The 17542-nt window shown below is 44.9% G+C and overlaps 2 protein-coding genes across 2 annotated transcripts in view; one reads left to right on the top strand and one right to left on the bottom strand.

Moving 5' to 3' along the window:
- The window catches only part of FZD3 (frizzled class receptor 3), a 90705-nt gene extending 78448 nt beyond the window's left edge, over positions 1-12257 (bottom strand). Inside the window, exons 1-2 of the mRNA XM_032790873.2 lie at positions 12132-12257; positions 4032-4556 (exon numbers count right to left, since the gene is read on the bottom strand). Coding sequence (XP_032646764.1) covers positions 4032-4220 — 189 coding nt within the window. The 5' untranslated portion in view covers positions 4221-4556; positions 12132-12257. The remainder of the gene's footprint in view (positions 1-4031; positions 4557-12131) is intronic.
- Positions 12258-12412: 155 nt separating this feature from the next.
- The window catches only part of FBXO16 (F-box protein 16), a 47893-nt gene continuing 42763 nt past the window's right edge, over positions 12413-17542 (top strand). The window contains exon 1 of the mRNA XM_032790880.2: positions 12413-12519. The gene's annotated coding sequence lies outside the window, so the exon portion shown is untranslated. The remainder of the gene's footprint in view (positions 12520-17542) is intronic.

Here is a 17542-nt window from a genome sequence, read left to right as displayed (position 1 = left end):
ATTAGGAGAGAATTAGAAGAAGACTTGTTTCCTCATAGCTAAGAAAACAACAAAGACCCCGAGTATACAAATTCCCGCCCCTGACTTTAAACAATCCAGTTCTCTGATTGGTCCTCTGGTCAGGTGTTCGGTTACCCTTTTCAGGTAAAAGAAACTTAACCCTTACCTTACCTATCCAATTATGACAACAACACTTGTATAAAAGTTTAAGCTTGCCTATATCAGTTTAGCTTGCACTTCAAATAGCCAGTTTAAAATTAATACAAGAGTTCACACAAAATTGATTTAGCTAAACTGTTTCAACTTTTAAATTAATCTCTGTAACTTTTGTGACAGATAACTGCTAAAAGTAATTTACATCGCTGTAACTGCACTGATGTTGATAGACTAGGGCAGTTTTTCAAATGTAGACAATGTTCAAGTTAAGACTGTTTGGCTTCCTGGATCTCAAATAAAAACTCTTCAGCTAAACCAAAACACGGAAATCCTTGGTCTAAACTCTTTGTGAAAATCTCTACTCTGGCCAGTTTTTCTAATGAGCCTAAATCTGAAAATAATTTTTAAGAGATTTCTGACTACAAGTAAATTCTGCTCTCATTTACTCTTGATTTGCACTAATATAACTCCACTGACTTCTGTGGAGTCACTCTGGAGTTTCACTGTGTGACAGAGCAGAACTTGGCCCTATGTACTAGATAGAACCCTTTTGTACACACAATTTTTAAAAGGAATGGAACAACTGTCTAAGTAGGGATTTTTTCCCCTCTTCAAGAGAAAGAGAATCTCTCCCTCAGAGACTCAGTTTTATTTCCTACCTAATGCCTCACAAGTTAAGTACCCTGTTTAATTAGGTAAATAAAGTATACTCCATTTCAAATCATCTGGATAACTAAACCATCAAAGCCAGATCCTCATCCACACCTTCACAAAAAGAGGAAGAATGACCTAAAATATTCTAAAGCCTTATGTAAGATTTTGACCTCAAAGACAAACTCCTTATTCATTGGCTCAGAATTTGAGTAGAAGGTAAGAAGTTGGTACTGGTAGTTTTGTGGAGCAGAATGATGGAAAATCTCCTTAATGTTCTCTATTTTTTACTTTATAATAGAGATTTGTGTTTATATTATCGCTTTCTGAGTATCTTGTTCAAGGAGGTCTTTTTCTTTATTGTATTTGTCTTATAGTACATACACATTTTAAAAACATTTTGGAAATGAAAATACTTTTATTCAACCTATTTTGAAGGTTGAAATAATTGAGCAAAGATGGGCAATTAGTAATTATTTCATTTCAAACACCTCAACCACCTTTATTCTTCTTTATCAAGCACTATGGTATATTATACCTGCAACTGTCTTCTCTTATATCATCAGCACCACAACTCATTGCCAGACATGATTTCTTTAAGGAAACCCATGTCACTAAACATGTTTCCTTAACATATCACCAGCTATGAAGACAAAACCTATGAAGGAAGGCTGAAAGAATTGGGTTTTTTTAGTTTAGAAAAGAGAAGACTGAGAGGGGACATGATAGCAGTTTTCAGGTATCTAAAAGGGTGTCATCAGGAGGAGGGAGAAAACTTGTTCACCTTAGCCTTTATTGATAGATCAAGAAGCAATGGGCTTAAACTGCAGCAAGGGAGATTTAGGTTGGACATTAACTACCCTGACAGTTAGGAACTTCTTCCTAAACACTGGAATAAATTGCCTAGGGAGGTTGTGGAATCTCCATCTCTGGAGATATTTAAGAGTAGGTTAGATAAATGTCTATCAGGGATGGTCTAGACAGTATTTGGTTCTGCCATGAGGGCAGGGGACTGGACTCGATGACCTCTTGAGGTCCCTTCCAGTCCTAGAGTCTATGAAATCTATGAAAACAGTAGCCTAATCTTAGTCAACATTAATATAGTTTGTTGCTTGAACAGCTGGTAACTAGGCATAACATCAATACCAGATTGTCGCTATCTCATGGGAGAATGCATAAGGGACAAACCCTTATCCACAGTGCCCATACTATCGACATTAAAGTGCACTAGCTATACAACTGTACATTTATAGATGCAAAAATATGGAATAAAATTCCATGTTACAGATTATAGCACTAACATTACCTGTGTCAATCACACACAGAACTCATGATCCCACCATTTAGAAAGGACATAGAGCTAGAGATATGAAAAGAAAGGGCACAAAAACAAATACAAGAACATGGAAACTATATTTCTAGAATATAGGAAGACACACGATCATGTGCGCCAGCGGTTCTCAAATGGGGGCCTGCGGGACGCCACCACTGAAACCCCGAACCCTGGCAACCCTCACTTACAGGGCTGAAATCCCCTCTCCCCCACTCAAATCAGAGCAGCAGGGAGATGAAATCCCGAGCTTCTCCTCCCTCTCCCCCATAAATATGCAAGCAGTGGGCTGAAGCCCCAACATGGGCAGAAGCCCTGTGCCCATGAGCAGAGTTGAGGGGGCATGAGGGTGCTGCCCCCCAAAACTCAACTGCCTTCCTCAGAGTGGGGCAGTTCCACAGACCCCCACCTCTCCCCTCAGGCCCCACCCTCTGGCCAGATCCTAGGCAGGAAACCAGAGCCAGGCGGTGCGGAGCAGCTGCTGCTCTGGCTGGTGGGGACTGGGCAGCCATGGCATTCCCCTGTCTGCTGCTGCTGCCTAGGGTTGCAGCTGCTCCTCAGCTCCCAGCCCGCTTTGACTGCTCACACAGCCAGTCAGAGCTGTCCAGGTGGGGACCTGGCTCCAGTAGAGCCCTTAGAAAGCAGCTACCGGCACATAGACTCAGGCAGGTGGGTGGCGGCAGTGCTCCCTCCCTGGACCCTGCTGTGCACAGCTAGCCTGCTGGCCCTTGTCCCCCAGCTCCTCCCAAATAGAAATCAAACTACACTTGTGTCCAAGGGTTCCACCTCTGGCCCAGAGCCCCAAGGCCCCCTCCTCACCAGGCCCTGGAGTTTTTATAGCATGTTGAGGGTGCCCCAGAAAGAAAAGGGTTGAGAACCCCTGGTGGGCGCAATTCCATCACAGTAGCATTGGAAAGCCAAGTCTTGAGAGCTGCTGAGCATTCAAACGCCCACTGCTTTAATCAAATCACAGCCAAGCTCTACAAAAGGGACTTACTCAGACACTGTAAATGGAAGGACAAAGATTCCTGGTATACAAACAAAAAGGCCAGTGGAAAGGACTCCCAAGCAGGTGACTGAAACACCATCACAAGAGATATTCAAGAACAGATCAGACACATTAGTGGGAATTACTATACTATAAATGAATAAAGTGGATGGTGTACAGCAGTCCAACAAAATGTGGTGGTGGGAAAACGGAAATGAATGCAGATAACTGGACTAGTCTTATCTGGATTTATTCTATATATAAAAAGAGTAGTAAGGTACCATTATAACAACAAAGAAAGTTTAAGTTTACCAATTCCCTGCTTGAACAAAAGCAGCTTAAAGGAATGGTTTGCCCACAGAAAGCACATGCATATATTTTTCCATCAGACTAGTGGGACAAAGACAATACAATCTGTAAGAACTAACGAGGCAAAAATATTCTTCCATCCAACATCAGGACATATTTTTATAACTAAGTCCTCCATTGGTTGTTTAGCATTACTCTATAAATTAGTTTCTTGAAAAGTACTTTAAGCTAACTTTTGCTGACACATTATTCCAAATATGCATTCTCCATCAGCCAAAAAGATTTAAAGCTTGAACCCTTGAGTACTTTTGAACGCAAACAGTTGTACTTATTGTTCATGTATATATGAACAATGTGGTTACACATTTGTAGTAATTCTTAACAGTATATTTTATGGAATGATTTGTAAGGCAAATGGTATGTGGGAGCCTTACACTTTTCAAACAATAGCACATTAAGCAAAATACTGAAACTTTATTATAAATATCCTTTATATAACCATCCTTCTCCTTAATTCCCAATTGCCAAAAATAATCCCATGGTCAATTAAAGGCCTACCAAATACATACTTTTGAAAGAAAGCCGATTAATTCTTACCTCCATTGCTAATGCTGCAGTTTGCTGGTCATAATGATTCAGAAGATTAGGCATAAAGGTGGTATTGTAAGGCAGGTCTTGGCACATTCTCAAGATGATAGGCTCACAAGAAAATAAACTGTGTCCACTTGTACACCCCACCAAAACTTCCAAGAACAAAAGACAGCAGAACATCAAGCAAGTAGCCATCCTTCCACACGCGAATGGGAGCAGTCACCGAGGCCTGACAGATTATTCAATGTACACTTTCAGATATACATGTCCTGAAGGTCTGGCTCTAATACCAGTATTTTTGCGGCTTGTTTGTTAAAATTCTTCAAAAACTGAAATACTATTTGTGCTGACAGAGTCTTATTCACTCAGTCTGACAGAACACTTGAGACAGATGGGACATCTTGTCTTTTCTTTTCACATTATGAAGGCTGTATTAGGTTAACGTGTCAAGTTGATTAACCACATTCCCACACGATAGAACCCATCCTGTTGAAACAGCAGCTGAGCTATGTTCTTCTTTTATTAAACAGCCTAAAAAACAAACAAACAAACAAAACAGTAAAACCACTATAGTTAACTACATTTTTAATTTTGAAGTTAACATAGAACAATATTAGCAAATAAATATTTAAGGTAATTTATTTGTAAGTGCTGAAGCCAAGTAATTAAATCGAGACCTAGAATCAGTTTTCAGTTCTGATTTTTCAGTCTGAGCAGAAAAGGGCTAAAACAACGAGGAGTCTTTGTGGCACCTTAGAGACTAACAGATTTATTTGGGGCATAAGCTTTCATGAGCTAGAATCCATTCATGAGATGCATGCTCCAAAAATAGCTCTCTCTTCCTATAGGGAAGGAGGGAAAATGGAAGTGACAGTGTTTCTATGTGATGAATCCTAAATATTTCCATCAAAGAGACATTAAGGCCTGGTCTATACTTAAAACTTGCACCCACACAGCTACACCCTGAAAAGGCAGCTACACTGAGGCCAGGTCTACACTGCGACTTTAAATCGGTTTAATGGCCATAATACGATTTTAAAGCTGTAACCCATGACACGACGTGTCATTAATATCCGGAGTTAAACGGCTCCTTAATCTGATTCGAACTCTCCCAGACGGAGGAGTAGCGCTAAATTCGAAAGTGATAACTCGGATTAGGGTTCGTGTGGACGAAATCGTCATTATTTGGCCTCATCTAGAGGTATCTCACAGTGGTCCACTGCGCTTCTGGTCCGCAATCGACTAAGAAGATGCGGGTAAACAGGAAAGCCCGAGACACTTTAGAATGACATTTCTGCTTTCAACGTGTCACCTGTCACACGGTGATGCAGTGTAATGCAAAAGTAGCTACTCCTGCATTGAACTACGGGAGATACTAGATGGAATTCGTGTATGGTGAGACAAATTGTTATCAGAGCTCCGTTATAAGAAAACAGGAAATGCAAAGGCGTTTGAAAAATAAATCCAGATTACACAGCTGTGCGTGACAAGCCGTAAGGGAAGCCAGAGACTCAAACAGATGCTCATGAGGGAGGTAATGGGATAAGCTACAGTTCCAACGGAATCTCTGATAAACTATTTGCATTTTGGCTGAGTGCGCATGTCTGTAGTTAAACACGGTGTCTTGCGTGTTCACGGAACAGCTCGTCAGTCTCTCCCCCAACATGAAAGAGAAGTAAATTAAATAATTCCTTGAGTACTGTAGAAGTGTACCTCTTGTGTACTGATGCTGCTGGAGAGAGATACGGCGAGGTGTTGAATGAACGGTAGGATATTGTTTGTGATGACTCAGGGTCATGATGGCCTGTGGCTATGTCCGTTTGCTCAATGGACTCGGGTAAAAAGCGCAGAAGGGTTGTCTAGCTGCTAAAAGGAAGGGTCGCTGTAACCCAGCACCAGGCCCGGGGAATGTTATTCTGCCATGCAGGCATTGCTGCTCTCACGCGGAAGTTGTGGTAACTATGGGTAGCTGAGGAAGACACAGTGCACCGGTCCTGAAATCGATGGTAGCTTTGGACCATGGACGCAAACAATCGATTTTGTGATCCCACTGTGGACGCGCTAAACCGATTTTATTAGATCTGTTTTGTAATATCGGTTTAAGCTAATTCGAAATAATCGTGCAATGTAGACGTACCCTGACCTAACCTCCAGCATAGCCACAGCTAGGGCTATGGAAGAATCTCTCTACTGATCTTGCTACTGTTGCTCAGAGGTGGAGCTCCCACCTGCAACTGAACTTAGCCTCCAAATTTGAAACTGCCCTTTGAAGAATTAAAACTGAGTTTTCTATGCAATTATTTTTAGTGGAATATTTACACATGTTCACAGATTGAACACAAAGTTTTTAATTCTGAAGTTTTGCTTTTTTGTTTCTCTAAACAATTCACAAACCTATACAGTGATAAATCTCAAACCAGCTAATTATGGGGGGGGGGGGGGGGAGGAGGATTGCTGTTGCTGTTGCAGAATTGCTCAAATCAGCTACTTTTGTTTCCAGATTATACTGGCCTGCCTCTGACGCATTAGTTGTGCTTGCTCTGCCTAGTCTCTTGGTAAACCTTTAGGCAGGCTGGGCAGATGATCTGGAAGTGAAAGGGTCCTGGAGGAGACAGGAGCTTTAGAAGAGAACAAGAAGATGAGAAAGTAGAAGAGTATTGGCACTTAACAGCTCCCCTAGCACCACTGCCTTTGCTAACCAACACATTAGGCAGCATCAGACTAGGCAAGAGCCTCTGCTCTGAGGTATCAGCATATCAAATGACACCACAGTGCTGCTGTCTCAATAGGCCTAGGAACCAAGGCAGCAGCATCGGGGAACTACTTCAAGCACTGATCCCTAAGCACAAAGGCACTAGATTCCCCCAGCCAAGGCCTCCCAACATGACTTCATTCTCTTACATAGTCACCACATCCTAACTAGTCTCTTGAAAAGCCTATAGTCCCACTCACCTCCACCAAAGTATGGGAGCAAAAAGATGACTTAGCGATATATGTGACTGAGACTAGTGTGTGTTTGACTAGGGAGGCATAAGCAGGGAGTCTAAAGTGCTGATACTTCAAGGCAGAAGCTTTTAAGGGTTCTCCCAGTGCTGCTTCCTTGGTTCATTGAGTACCTCAGCAAAGAAGAGCGAGCTCCTGTATACCTCAGGCTACCCAGAGAGCTCAGGCCTCTCCCAGTCAGGCCCTGCTCTGCAATGGCACCCAGGTCCTTCCACATCTCCTTTTTGCTTTGAGTGCACCATGTTGCTTATCCTCTAAGAACCATTGCAATAGCTGTAAGTAAGTCAGAGCACAACATACTCAACCCATCCCTGTCCCCAAAATATCTTGAGGCTGAGAGCGGTGAAAGAAATAACGTATGGCTGTTCTGGCAGTTTTAAAGTGGCTGGGGAACCCCTTTATGCAGCTGTCATTCCCTGGGATTATTTCTCTCCCTTCACAATGTAAAAGGGTCAGAAGTCGAGAAGTCTGATCCAATATGGTTTGAGCCTTGAGAATGGGGGCCAAAGTGGAAAAAAATGAAGTAGGAAAACTATAGGACTACAAGGGGAGGAGGGCTAGCTCAGTGGTTTGAGCATTGGCCTGCTAAACCCGGGCTGTGAGTTCAACCCTTGAGGGGGCCACTTGGGGATCTGGGGCAAAAATCAGTACTTGGTCCTGCTAGTGAAGGCAGGGGGCTGGACTTGATGACCTTTTCAGGGGGTCCCTTCCAGTCCATATATTATATTAAGACAGGTCTAGAGGGCCCCTGTTCTCACTACCACTGTATTCTGGAGGAGTATTAGAAGTGGAAACCTAAAGCACAGAACTCAAACCTCTACCCAGATTGTTATTTACAAAAGATTCAATGTAGGCCATCACCCAGATAACTATTGGTTCAAACAAGACTTCCAATAGAACCTCAAGTGCCATATTAATATTTCAGAGAAGAACCACAGAACTGACAAACATAACAGGTTTGCAACCAAGAGCCATACTGGGTCAGTCCAATGGTACATCTTGCCCAGGATTCTGTCTCCAACCATGGTCAGCACCACAGCTTCAGGCGGAGTGTATAGAACAGGGCAATTTTGGAGAGATCCACTGTTGTCTTCCCCTCTCAGCTGCTGGCAATCAGAAGTTTAGGATCATCCTGAACATGGGGTAGCATCCCTCCCAATCTTGACTAACAGCCACTGATTGGCCTCTCCTCCATGAATTTATCTAATTCTTTTTTTAGACCAGTTGTACTTTTGACCATCAAAACATCCCACGGCAATAAATTCCATGGGTTAATTGAGCATTGGGCAACAGGGGATGGTTCACTTGATGATTACTTGTCCTGTTCATTCCTTCTGGAGCATCTAGCATTGGCCACTGTCAGAAGACAGGATACTGGGCTAGATGGACCTTTGGTCTGACCAATATGGCCATTTTCATATGAAGGAGTACTTCTTGTTTGCAGTAAACCTGCTGCCTATCAAATTGATCTGGTGACTACTGATTTTTGTATTGTGGGAAAGGATAAACACCATTTCTCTCTATTCACTTTTTCCATATCATTCATGAGTCTAGACTTTTGACCAGATCTTATTAACCACCCAGTCACACTGACTTTGAGGAGCTGCAGCAAATGTGATGGTATGAAAAAGCCCTGAAAATAGAGAGCCACTGCCACACCAGTGAAATGGATCTATACCTCTCATGATTGCTGAAAACCATTCCCTCTACTAATAGAAATTAATGCCTTCAACAGTTGCACACCTGCCAAACTTCCTTAAAAATGCAATAGTCAGCTCAGTCCTCAAAAAAACATCATCACTTGACCCTGAAGAACTCTCCAACCTCTCACTCATGGGTAAAATGAATGAGAAAGTGCAAACTCAAGCTCTAGTAACATGTGGTATTAGCCAACATCTTGGCTGCCCCACAATCTCAATTTCAACCAAGGCACAGCACAGAGACAGCCCTAGTGATACTAAAAGAGGCTGGCCTTGAGATCTTGCCTCTGTCAATGGTCTTAATGCTCATGCTCAAACTCACATTGGATCTCTCTGTAGCTTTTGACACAGTAGACCAAGAGGCAGGAGTAGATGGCACAGCATTATAATGGTTCTAATTCATTCCTCTCCAGCAGAACTCAGAGGGTGACATAACTGCTCTTACTTTCTGTAGGCCCTTACCTGTGATGTCTCACTGGGATCCATAATATTCCTTTTACACATCAATATCTGGGAGCGATAGTAAGACAATACGCTCAGGTATCAAGAATATGCTGGTGACCCTCTTTACATATTAGTCATCAGTCATGCAACCACCACCTTTTCTAAGATGTTAGAATGACTATAAGAGATCAACTCTTGCATGAAGAGCAGCTGTCTCAAGCTTAACACAGGCAAAAATCAAATAATGCTAGTCAGAAGGAGGAAAATGCTTTGAAGAACTAACCAGACACCATTCCCAACTTCTACTCAAGGTGTACAGCCCCAATTGTCAAAGTGGATTGAACCTCAGGGTCCTGTTGCAGCTCCCTACTCTTACATGACCAAGTATTTGTCCAGGCACTGACACTACTTGGTCATCTAAACATCAGTGTATAAACATGCCTTTTCACCTCAACTTGCTTGGAAATTTCACCTCTTCCTCCTGGACAAGAACCTAGCCACAGTAATCCATGCATGTGTCTCTTCAAGATCATTATGTTATTGAGGCTGAGGTGTCTGCTGGTATAATATGCTGTTATCACCTCCATGGTCCAGTTCACCATGAGCACAACAGGCCTTCCTCAAAAGCCTTCATTAGCCCCCAGTCACTTTCAGATGGTAATCTGAGCCCTCACTTCTAATCTTCACAAATTATTAATGGATCAAGTCCTATACATTAGGGACTACGTTTCAGTCTAGGAATGGACAATGCAGATGACAAAGCCCAAGATAATGTGTGCGAGAACTATGCATCCTTGGTTGATGGGATCCAGCCATAGAATGAACTTTCCAGAGTAGTTTAGGAATTGTCATATTTGATCAGACTCACGCGCTACGTAGTCCAGTATCCCACCTCCAGCCAGCACCAGATGCTTCAGAGGAAGTTAAGAAGCCTGCAGCAGGCAGATCCACCACATACGGTCTCATCCTGATCTAACACAGTTTGGTTTAAAACTGTGACGCATGAAGATTAGGCAAATCCAGAGACCAAACCCTGATCAAGAAACACTACAATGCCTTCCTCTTCAAAAAGGTTTTCCACCTTACCCAGAATGACACTCTCAATATTTGCACCCCCAAACACCACCAAATCTGACTGCCCACAACCCCCCCCCCCAACAAAAAACCTATAACACAAGTAGGGTTTTTATCCTGAGAAGGGAAAAAAGTCAGATATTGTGAAACCCACACACCTTCTGAGTGTGGTGTTGTCTCATCTAGTGGTACCAAGACCACTTAGACACAGATAAAATGAGTCTGCTCTACAGTCTCAGCTAACAGCCAGGTGGCTTTTAGCTCATGCAGTAGACGTTCATGTACTAAGCTCCAGAGGTTCCAGGTTCGATCCCGTCTGCCCATGACTGGGGTCTGTTGGTGTTACAATTGCATTCAATCCTTTAGGAATTTTGTTATTATTGTTTGTTTTATGAAGAACTCACATAGACCCTATGGTACTAGACAGTAATACAACACTCAGAGAAACTATTTGCAAGGCCAGACCTGTAGGTTGAATCTGAAGTAAAAGCTAGAGAAGATAGGTTTTGTAGCCTACCACCTATAACCTGAACCATCCATACCCTTTAAAAGGAAAATGCCTAAGTAAAACTAAAATGCAGAGAATAGGAGAACTGCAATCTAAAAAGCCAAGTATGTGACTGTATTCCAGCTGTGAATGCTAACCATTTTTAAACTAGAATCAAGAGTTAGAAATACAGTTGATCTATTCTTTGGTGTAGACATGAACATGCCATAATGTATAGTTTTTAATTTCCTGGTGGCAATATTTCTGACAACACTACCTTTTTTGGTTCTTTATCAGGCCTATAAAACACACAATTATACATGCACATACACTGAACTATTTTAGTGATCACATCAGGAGACACCAACTCATCTACCCTGGGACACTAAAGACAAACTACAAGCAAAAGGATCAGGAAGTAGCCAGTGAGCCAATTAGTTATGGACTTTAAAAGACTAATTAATTATAAGCACATACATGAAGGCTTAGTTGTAGTATTATTACATACATGGCAAATGGCAAATCCTACAGGGCAGGAACCAACTCTTCAGCGTAAATGTAATATTGGCAAATAAGTTTGACAATTAATACTAAAAGAGATGAAGAGCAAACACACTTGAGGAATGGGAAGATCACACAGACGGATGCGCTCGTGAAGAGTAATCCCAAAGAGGATAGATGTTGGGGAACAAGATGGCAACTTCACCCCCTCCTCCATTCAAGATACAAGGGGAATGGGGCACGGAACACTCCCCACATTCCACTTCAATTACAGTCAAGGGGAGAGACACCACACTGCAGTTTTCTTCCACTCCATTTCTGTGGAAGATTAAGGGGAAAACCACACCACACCTCCCCCCATTTCAATTACACTGGGGAGACGCACACCACACATCTTTCCCCACTGCAGTTACAGACAGAGGGAGAGAGGAGAGCCACACTGTACAGTATCCCCCCACCCCCAATTCTCCCCCTCAATTCTCGTGGCAGACAGAGGGGGAACCAAACTATACTTCCCCCACACACTCCATCTCAAGCACAGACTGAGGGAGCGGGGAGCCACACAATATTCCCCCCGCCCTCCATTGCAGGCCCGGGGGAGTGGGGGGAGGGGAGAACCGCTCCATCACACGCCTGCTGAAAGAGGGGTTCTCCCTCTTCTTCACTCCCACGGGATCTGGGGGGCGAGGGGAGCTTCTGACCCAGCCATTTCCCAGCTCAGCCCTCCCCTGCACCGGGATCTCCCCCTCCCCAGCGCTCTCCTACATTGGGGCGCTGTCCCTCCCCCTCTGCATGGGGACAGTTTGCGAGCTCTCACCTCGGAGGACCCCCTCCACCCTGAAGCTCCAACGGAAGGGAGCGGGTCGCCCCCACCGCGGCCCAGGCTACCGCACTTACCTCAGCACCGCCCTGCCTCTCCGGCCTCGCTGCTCCCCCGCCGACCCCAGCGCCGGCGGTGCAGCGCGAGGAGGTGAAGTAGGTAACGGCCGCGCCCCCCACGGCGGCCCGCTGCCAGCCCCGCCCCCTGTGGAACGCGGGCCCCGCCTCCGCCTCTCGCGCAGTCACTCCCTGCCCCGCCCCTTCGGACCGCCCCGGAGAGCAGCGAATCAGAACCAGCCAGCTAGTTGCTAGGTAGAAGAGCCGGCACGCCGCGGCTCGGCCCTGATTGGCTGCTTCCCCCGGGGCGCTAGGAACTGTTTCCATGGCAAAGGGAATAAACTTGCCGGGAGAAGAGGAGACGGGGGGGCCGTAGAGGGGGGCGCGGCTCCGGAGCACAGGAGGCCAGGTGAGAGCGTGGGGGAGGGGTGTATCCTGGTCAGGGGCATCGTGGCGACGGGAGGCGATGGGGGTATCGATATCACGGTGTGGGGGGAGCGCTCGGGGTATCGCTTCCATGGCGGTCTGGGGCACCGGGGTATCGATTCCCGAGACGCGGGGGGCGGGGTTTCTGGGGAGGGCGAGGACTGATGCCATAGGGCAGCACTTGGATTACCAGCTGGGGGGTGAGGGATGGATATCACAGGGCATGGGGCGCACCAGGGGTGCAGAGGGGACACTGGGAATTCTTCATGATGCTGGACGTGGGGGCACAGGGAGTTATGGATGGAGGGCATTGGGAGATATTGGTACTGCAGGGCGGGGGGCACTAGGTATGGGCAATGCTGGGTGCGCGTATCGGGGGATATCACTGCTGCAGGCTGCTGTGGGGATACTGGTGCCAGAGGGGGCAGGGGGAGCACTGGGGGATATCAGTGCATAAGGGGGTATTAGTTGCAGGGGAGCACTGGGAATGTATAAAACTACAGGGACCATTGGGGGATACCAGCACCACAGGCTGCTGTGGGGCATATCAGTTCCACGGGGTGCAGGGAGAGAACTGGAAATATACAGTACAGTGCAGGGGTACTGGGGGATGTTAGGGTCCGAGGAGCACTGGGAATGGGCAGTGCTGTGGGTGCATGGGGGAGGGGGATATCAGTGCTGCAGGGTGAAAGGGGTAGTACTGGAGGGAACTGATGCCATAAAGCACAGGGCACTGGAGGCTGGCAGAATGCAGGAGAGCTGATGGTTTTGTTGCCATGAAGAGCATAGGCCTGTCGGTGCTGCAAGGCCCAAGATGAACCCTGGAGAGAATCAGTGCCATGGGGCATTGGTGGGGGTTATAGATACTCCAAGGCAATGGGGAGCTGTGGAAGTTAGAGACTGTGAAGGGCACAGGGGGTATCAATGCTGTAGGGTACCAGGGGCACTGAGGGGGTATTGATACTGCAGGGAAAATAAATAAATAATGGGAGATATACCTATCTCCTAGAACTGGAAGGGACCTAGGTCATTGAGTCCAACCCCCTGCCTTCACTAGCAGGACCAAGTACTGATTTTTGCCCCAGATCCCTAAGCAGCTCCCTCAAGGATTGAGCTCACAACTCTAGGTTTAGCAGGCTATTCCTCCCCCTGAATAATAGGGAGTATTGGTTTCATGGGGTGTGGAGAGCACTGGGGTATCAGTGACACATGCCACAGCCGGAGACTTGGGAGGAATTGATGCCAAGGGCAACACTAGGGGCTATCAATGCTGTGGGAAGCAAAGGGGATATAGATACTGCAGGGCAGTAAGGAGTATCGACTTATGGGGCTGTATGCAAGACTACTGATGCTGCAGAGAACAGGGGAGTTTCACCACCGTCATGCAGGGGGAGGGAAAAGGGCTGCAGGGCTATTAATGCCACAGGGTGCAGGGAGCCCTGGAGGTATCAAAACCCGACAGTGCAGGGAGCATGGGGTGGTGCGGGGGTATCACTGCTGTGGAGGCTCAGGAGACAGCATTATACCCTGTTTGGGGGCATTAAAACTGTGGGTCACAGGTAGAGGCTGTAGGAGGGACTGATGTCATGGAGGCCCGGGGGGGACCTTTTCAACCAGGAAGCACAGAGATGATCAGTGCTTCCTGTGGAGAGTAGAACTGGGGATATCAGTGCCCTGAGGACAGTATCAGTGCCTGGAGTGGAAGGGGTATTGATAATATAGGGCATGGGGCTCTCACAGGTATTGAGACCACTGGGGACGTGAGGGTGTCAACTCTGGAGTACTGAAGGGTGTCAATGCCATAGGGTAGTTGTTGGCACAGGGGACACTTAGTGGGAGACAGCACCTTGAAATGAGATGCAGCAGCAAGAAGACTAAACTTGTACTTATTTTGCTGCCCATCCACTCAACTGCTTTCTAGGTTTTTCTGTCTGTTTCAAATGATTTTCCCCCAGATCAGTCCTCTTGCAGTTTCTCATGCTGAGTCTCATATGCTTAGTCTATAAGGTGCCACAGGACTCTTTGTTGCTTTTCTCATATACTTTGTTCTTTTTGGTCTATATACTCTAATCTCTCTGGCTCATCTTTCTATTACTATGGTTTGCAACAATTGAAATCCACAGAGGACAGTACACCTCTACCTCGATATAACGTGACCCGATATAACACAAATTTGGATATGACGCAATAAAGCAGTGCTCCGCGGGGGCGAGGCTGCACACTCCGGTGGATCAAAGCAAGTTAGATATAATGCAGTTTTACCTATAACGCGGTAAGATTTTTTGGCTCCCAAGGACAGCATTATATCAAGGTAGAGGTGTATATGTGAATTAACTACTGTTGACTCCCAGGATGGTCATTTACAAGCAGTCCTCTCTTCCCTTCTAAGCCTTACAGTTTGGTTAGTTCATTTCAGGTAAAAGTCACACTTATACCATCATGTGGATTATGGTTGTTAGATTATTTCTATGTAACGTGTTTTTAAACCTGTGGATACATGAATCTCCGATGAGCCAGGAAGGCTTAATAAAACAGTGCCTCTGCAAGACTTATTCTGACTATGATTTGCAGAAGGCGAAGGCCCGGGAATGGTATTCCAGAAGGTTAAGCCTAGATTAACATAGCTAAAGGAAATGAGTTTAATGCCTTAGTTAAAATGATCTGATCATACATAGCATTAATCTTTCTTAAATGCATTCAAATTATTTTTTAAAACAAAGGGTTTGATCCAGCTCCTATTGAAATAAAAAAAAGTCTTTGTTATCTTTAATGGGAGTGCACAACTGTATCCTAAAGCAACCAATACAATCATGTTATAGAACTCTAGGATTTGTCTGCTTGATTCTTATCTCAAAGGAGCACATATACCAATATAGTTCTGGATTCTAAGGAGCACCAAGCATATTACCCATATAATTAATGTTTCCCCTGGCTATACATAATAATCCTTAGTACTTGTGTGGCCCATTTAACCTTCAAAGCACTGTACAAAGATTCATTAACTGACTGAATTGTGGAACCGCTGCAAGAGCCAATCTCCACTGGACTGGTGCTGGACATCTTGGGGAAGAAATGTTGCCTAGTCAAAGAGAAGTCTTAGTGACCCAGAAAGGACCAAAGAAGAGAGTTGATAAAGGTACAGCAACTCAGGAAATGCCTAGGGGACAATGAGGGTAACCCTCACCCGTCAAGCTGGGTGTGGTACTGCAGCTGGGTGTGGTCAAGCTGGGTGTGGTACTTTCCCACTTCTGGCAGCCCATATAGGTTGTCAACATTAGTTGGCAGGACTTCAGGGGCTCAGCCCTCCACCCAAGTCACAAAGTCCAAATGAACCCCTTTCTGGGGTAGTACAGAGTTCAATAACTAATAACAATCTGTTTGCCCTCCCTAGAGTCTTCTGTCCTGGCTATGAGCCTTTTAAATTCCGCTTTAACTAAGAATTAGTTAATTCTAACTAAGGTCTGCCCCTTTTTGGGGCTTACACCATTTAAACTGTGATCAGTAAGGGAACCCCTCCTGTCCCTACTGGGGGTCCCAACCAGGGACCGTATACACAGCAGCTACATACTGCTCAGTAGGGCAGTTCTTTGCTACTGTTTGTCTTGGCGTCTTCCTAAAAGGCCCTTTTATCTCCAGCCGTATCTCAGCACCAGCATCCTCAGGGTCTTCTCTCTCTGCAATCTCTCTGTGAGTTTAGCCTACCATAAGCTTTACTTATTTGTGCAGCTCCTACAGCCAAAGAAGAACTCCCACTCCTTTGCTCCTGCCCAAAAACTGACCTGCTAAAGGACTGCAGCTGCTTTCATCTGAGCTTGCTAGGCTCTGATTGGCTGTCACTAGACCTTCTAGCTATTGGAGGAACAGGTCTCTCTGGCTTCCAAGATGGCTGTTCAAGTGGGCTTTTCTAGGAAGGCCTAGAGGACCTACCTTTTCCTCCCACCTCACTGTATGGATGTATGGGCAGGATGTAGTAAAGCAGCAGGGATCCATATGTGGGGTACCAACTCTGTTTGCTGCTAATATGTACGGTCTGTTTCTAGCCCTGCTGATTTAATACATCAGTACAGCAATGGAAAAGTGTTCAACTGCCTAAGCAGTATATACCTCGATAGCATTCATCACCATGTACTTTTGACAGGTTTCCACACCCCATTTTGGTCTTACGTCCTGCCATGCGTTCCCATTGCTGTTGGTGTCGAGGTTTGCTGCCGTTGGCCATTTTGAAAAAGGATTTTTTTATTATTTTTTATGTTTGAATAGGGGCTTGTTTCATCTTGTGTTTGGCCACATTTAGAGAAAAAGGTTGAAAAAATAGAAAGAAAGATTTAAAAAAGAAAGATTTGGAGAGATGATTTTTAAAGAATAGAAAGAGAGGAAAACATAAGCACAGGGCAAAGAAAAAAACGGTTAGAGAATCAAAAAAAAAAAAAAAAAAGGCAATAAGAGAGTCTGTGTTACTGAACACATGCAGAGCAAAGCATCCTACCCCAGCAAGTGTCAGTAGTGAAATTATAGGTGTTCTGGATGGTGAACCTTGGGAGCTGTCCCCGCCTCATGGTGGAATGATCCAAAGCTGTTTTACAGCTACATCACAGAAAGCACTTTTTGAACCAATCCTTTCATACCACTAGACTAGGAAGGCGTCCAGTCTGTGAAAGAAACATATTGAAACATCTCTGAGGGTGAAATCTTATCTGTATTCAGTTTCTTGCTGTATTAGACATAGACTTGCGTGTTTTACTTTATTTTGCTTGGTAATTCACTTTGTTCTGTCTGTTACTACTTGGAACCACTTAAATCCTACCTTCTCTATTTAATAAAATCACATTTTACTTATTAACTAACCAGGGGTGTGTATTAATACCTGGGGTTGCAAATAGCTGTGCAAATCTCTCTCTCTATCAGTGTTATAGAAGGCGAACAGTTTATGAATTTACCCTGTATAAGCTTTATACAGAATAAAATGGATTTATTTGGGGTTTGGACCCCATTGGGAATTGGTCGGC

This window comes from Chelonoidis abingdonii, chromosome 3, assembly GCF_003597395.2.
Source record: "Chelonoidis abingdonii isolate Lonesome George chromosome 3, CheloAbing_2.0, whole genome shotgun sequence".
Taxonomy (NCBI): domain Eukaryota; kingdom Metazoa; phylum Chordata; order Testudines; family Testudinidae; genus Chelonoidis; species Chelonoidis abingdonii.
Note: the sequence above shows the minus strand (reverse complement) of the source record. Positions and strands in the feature narration are given on the sequence as shown.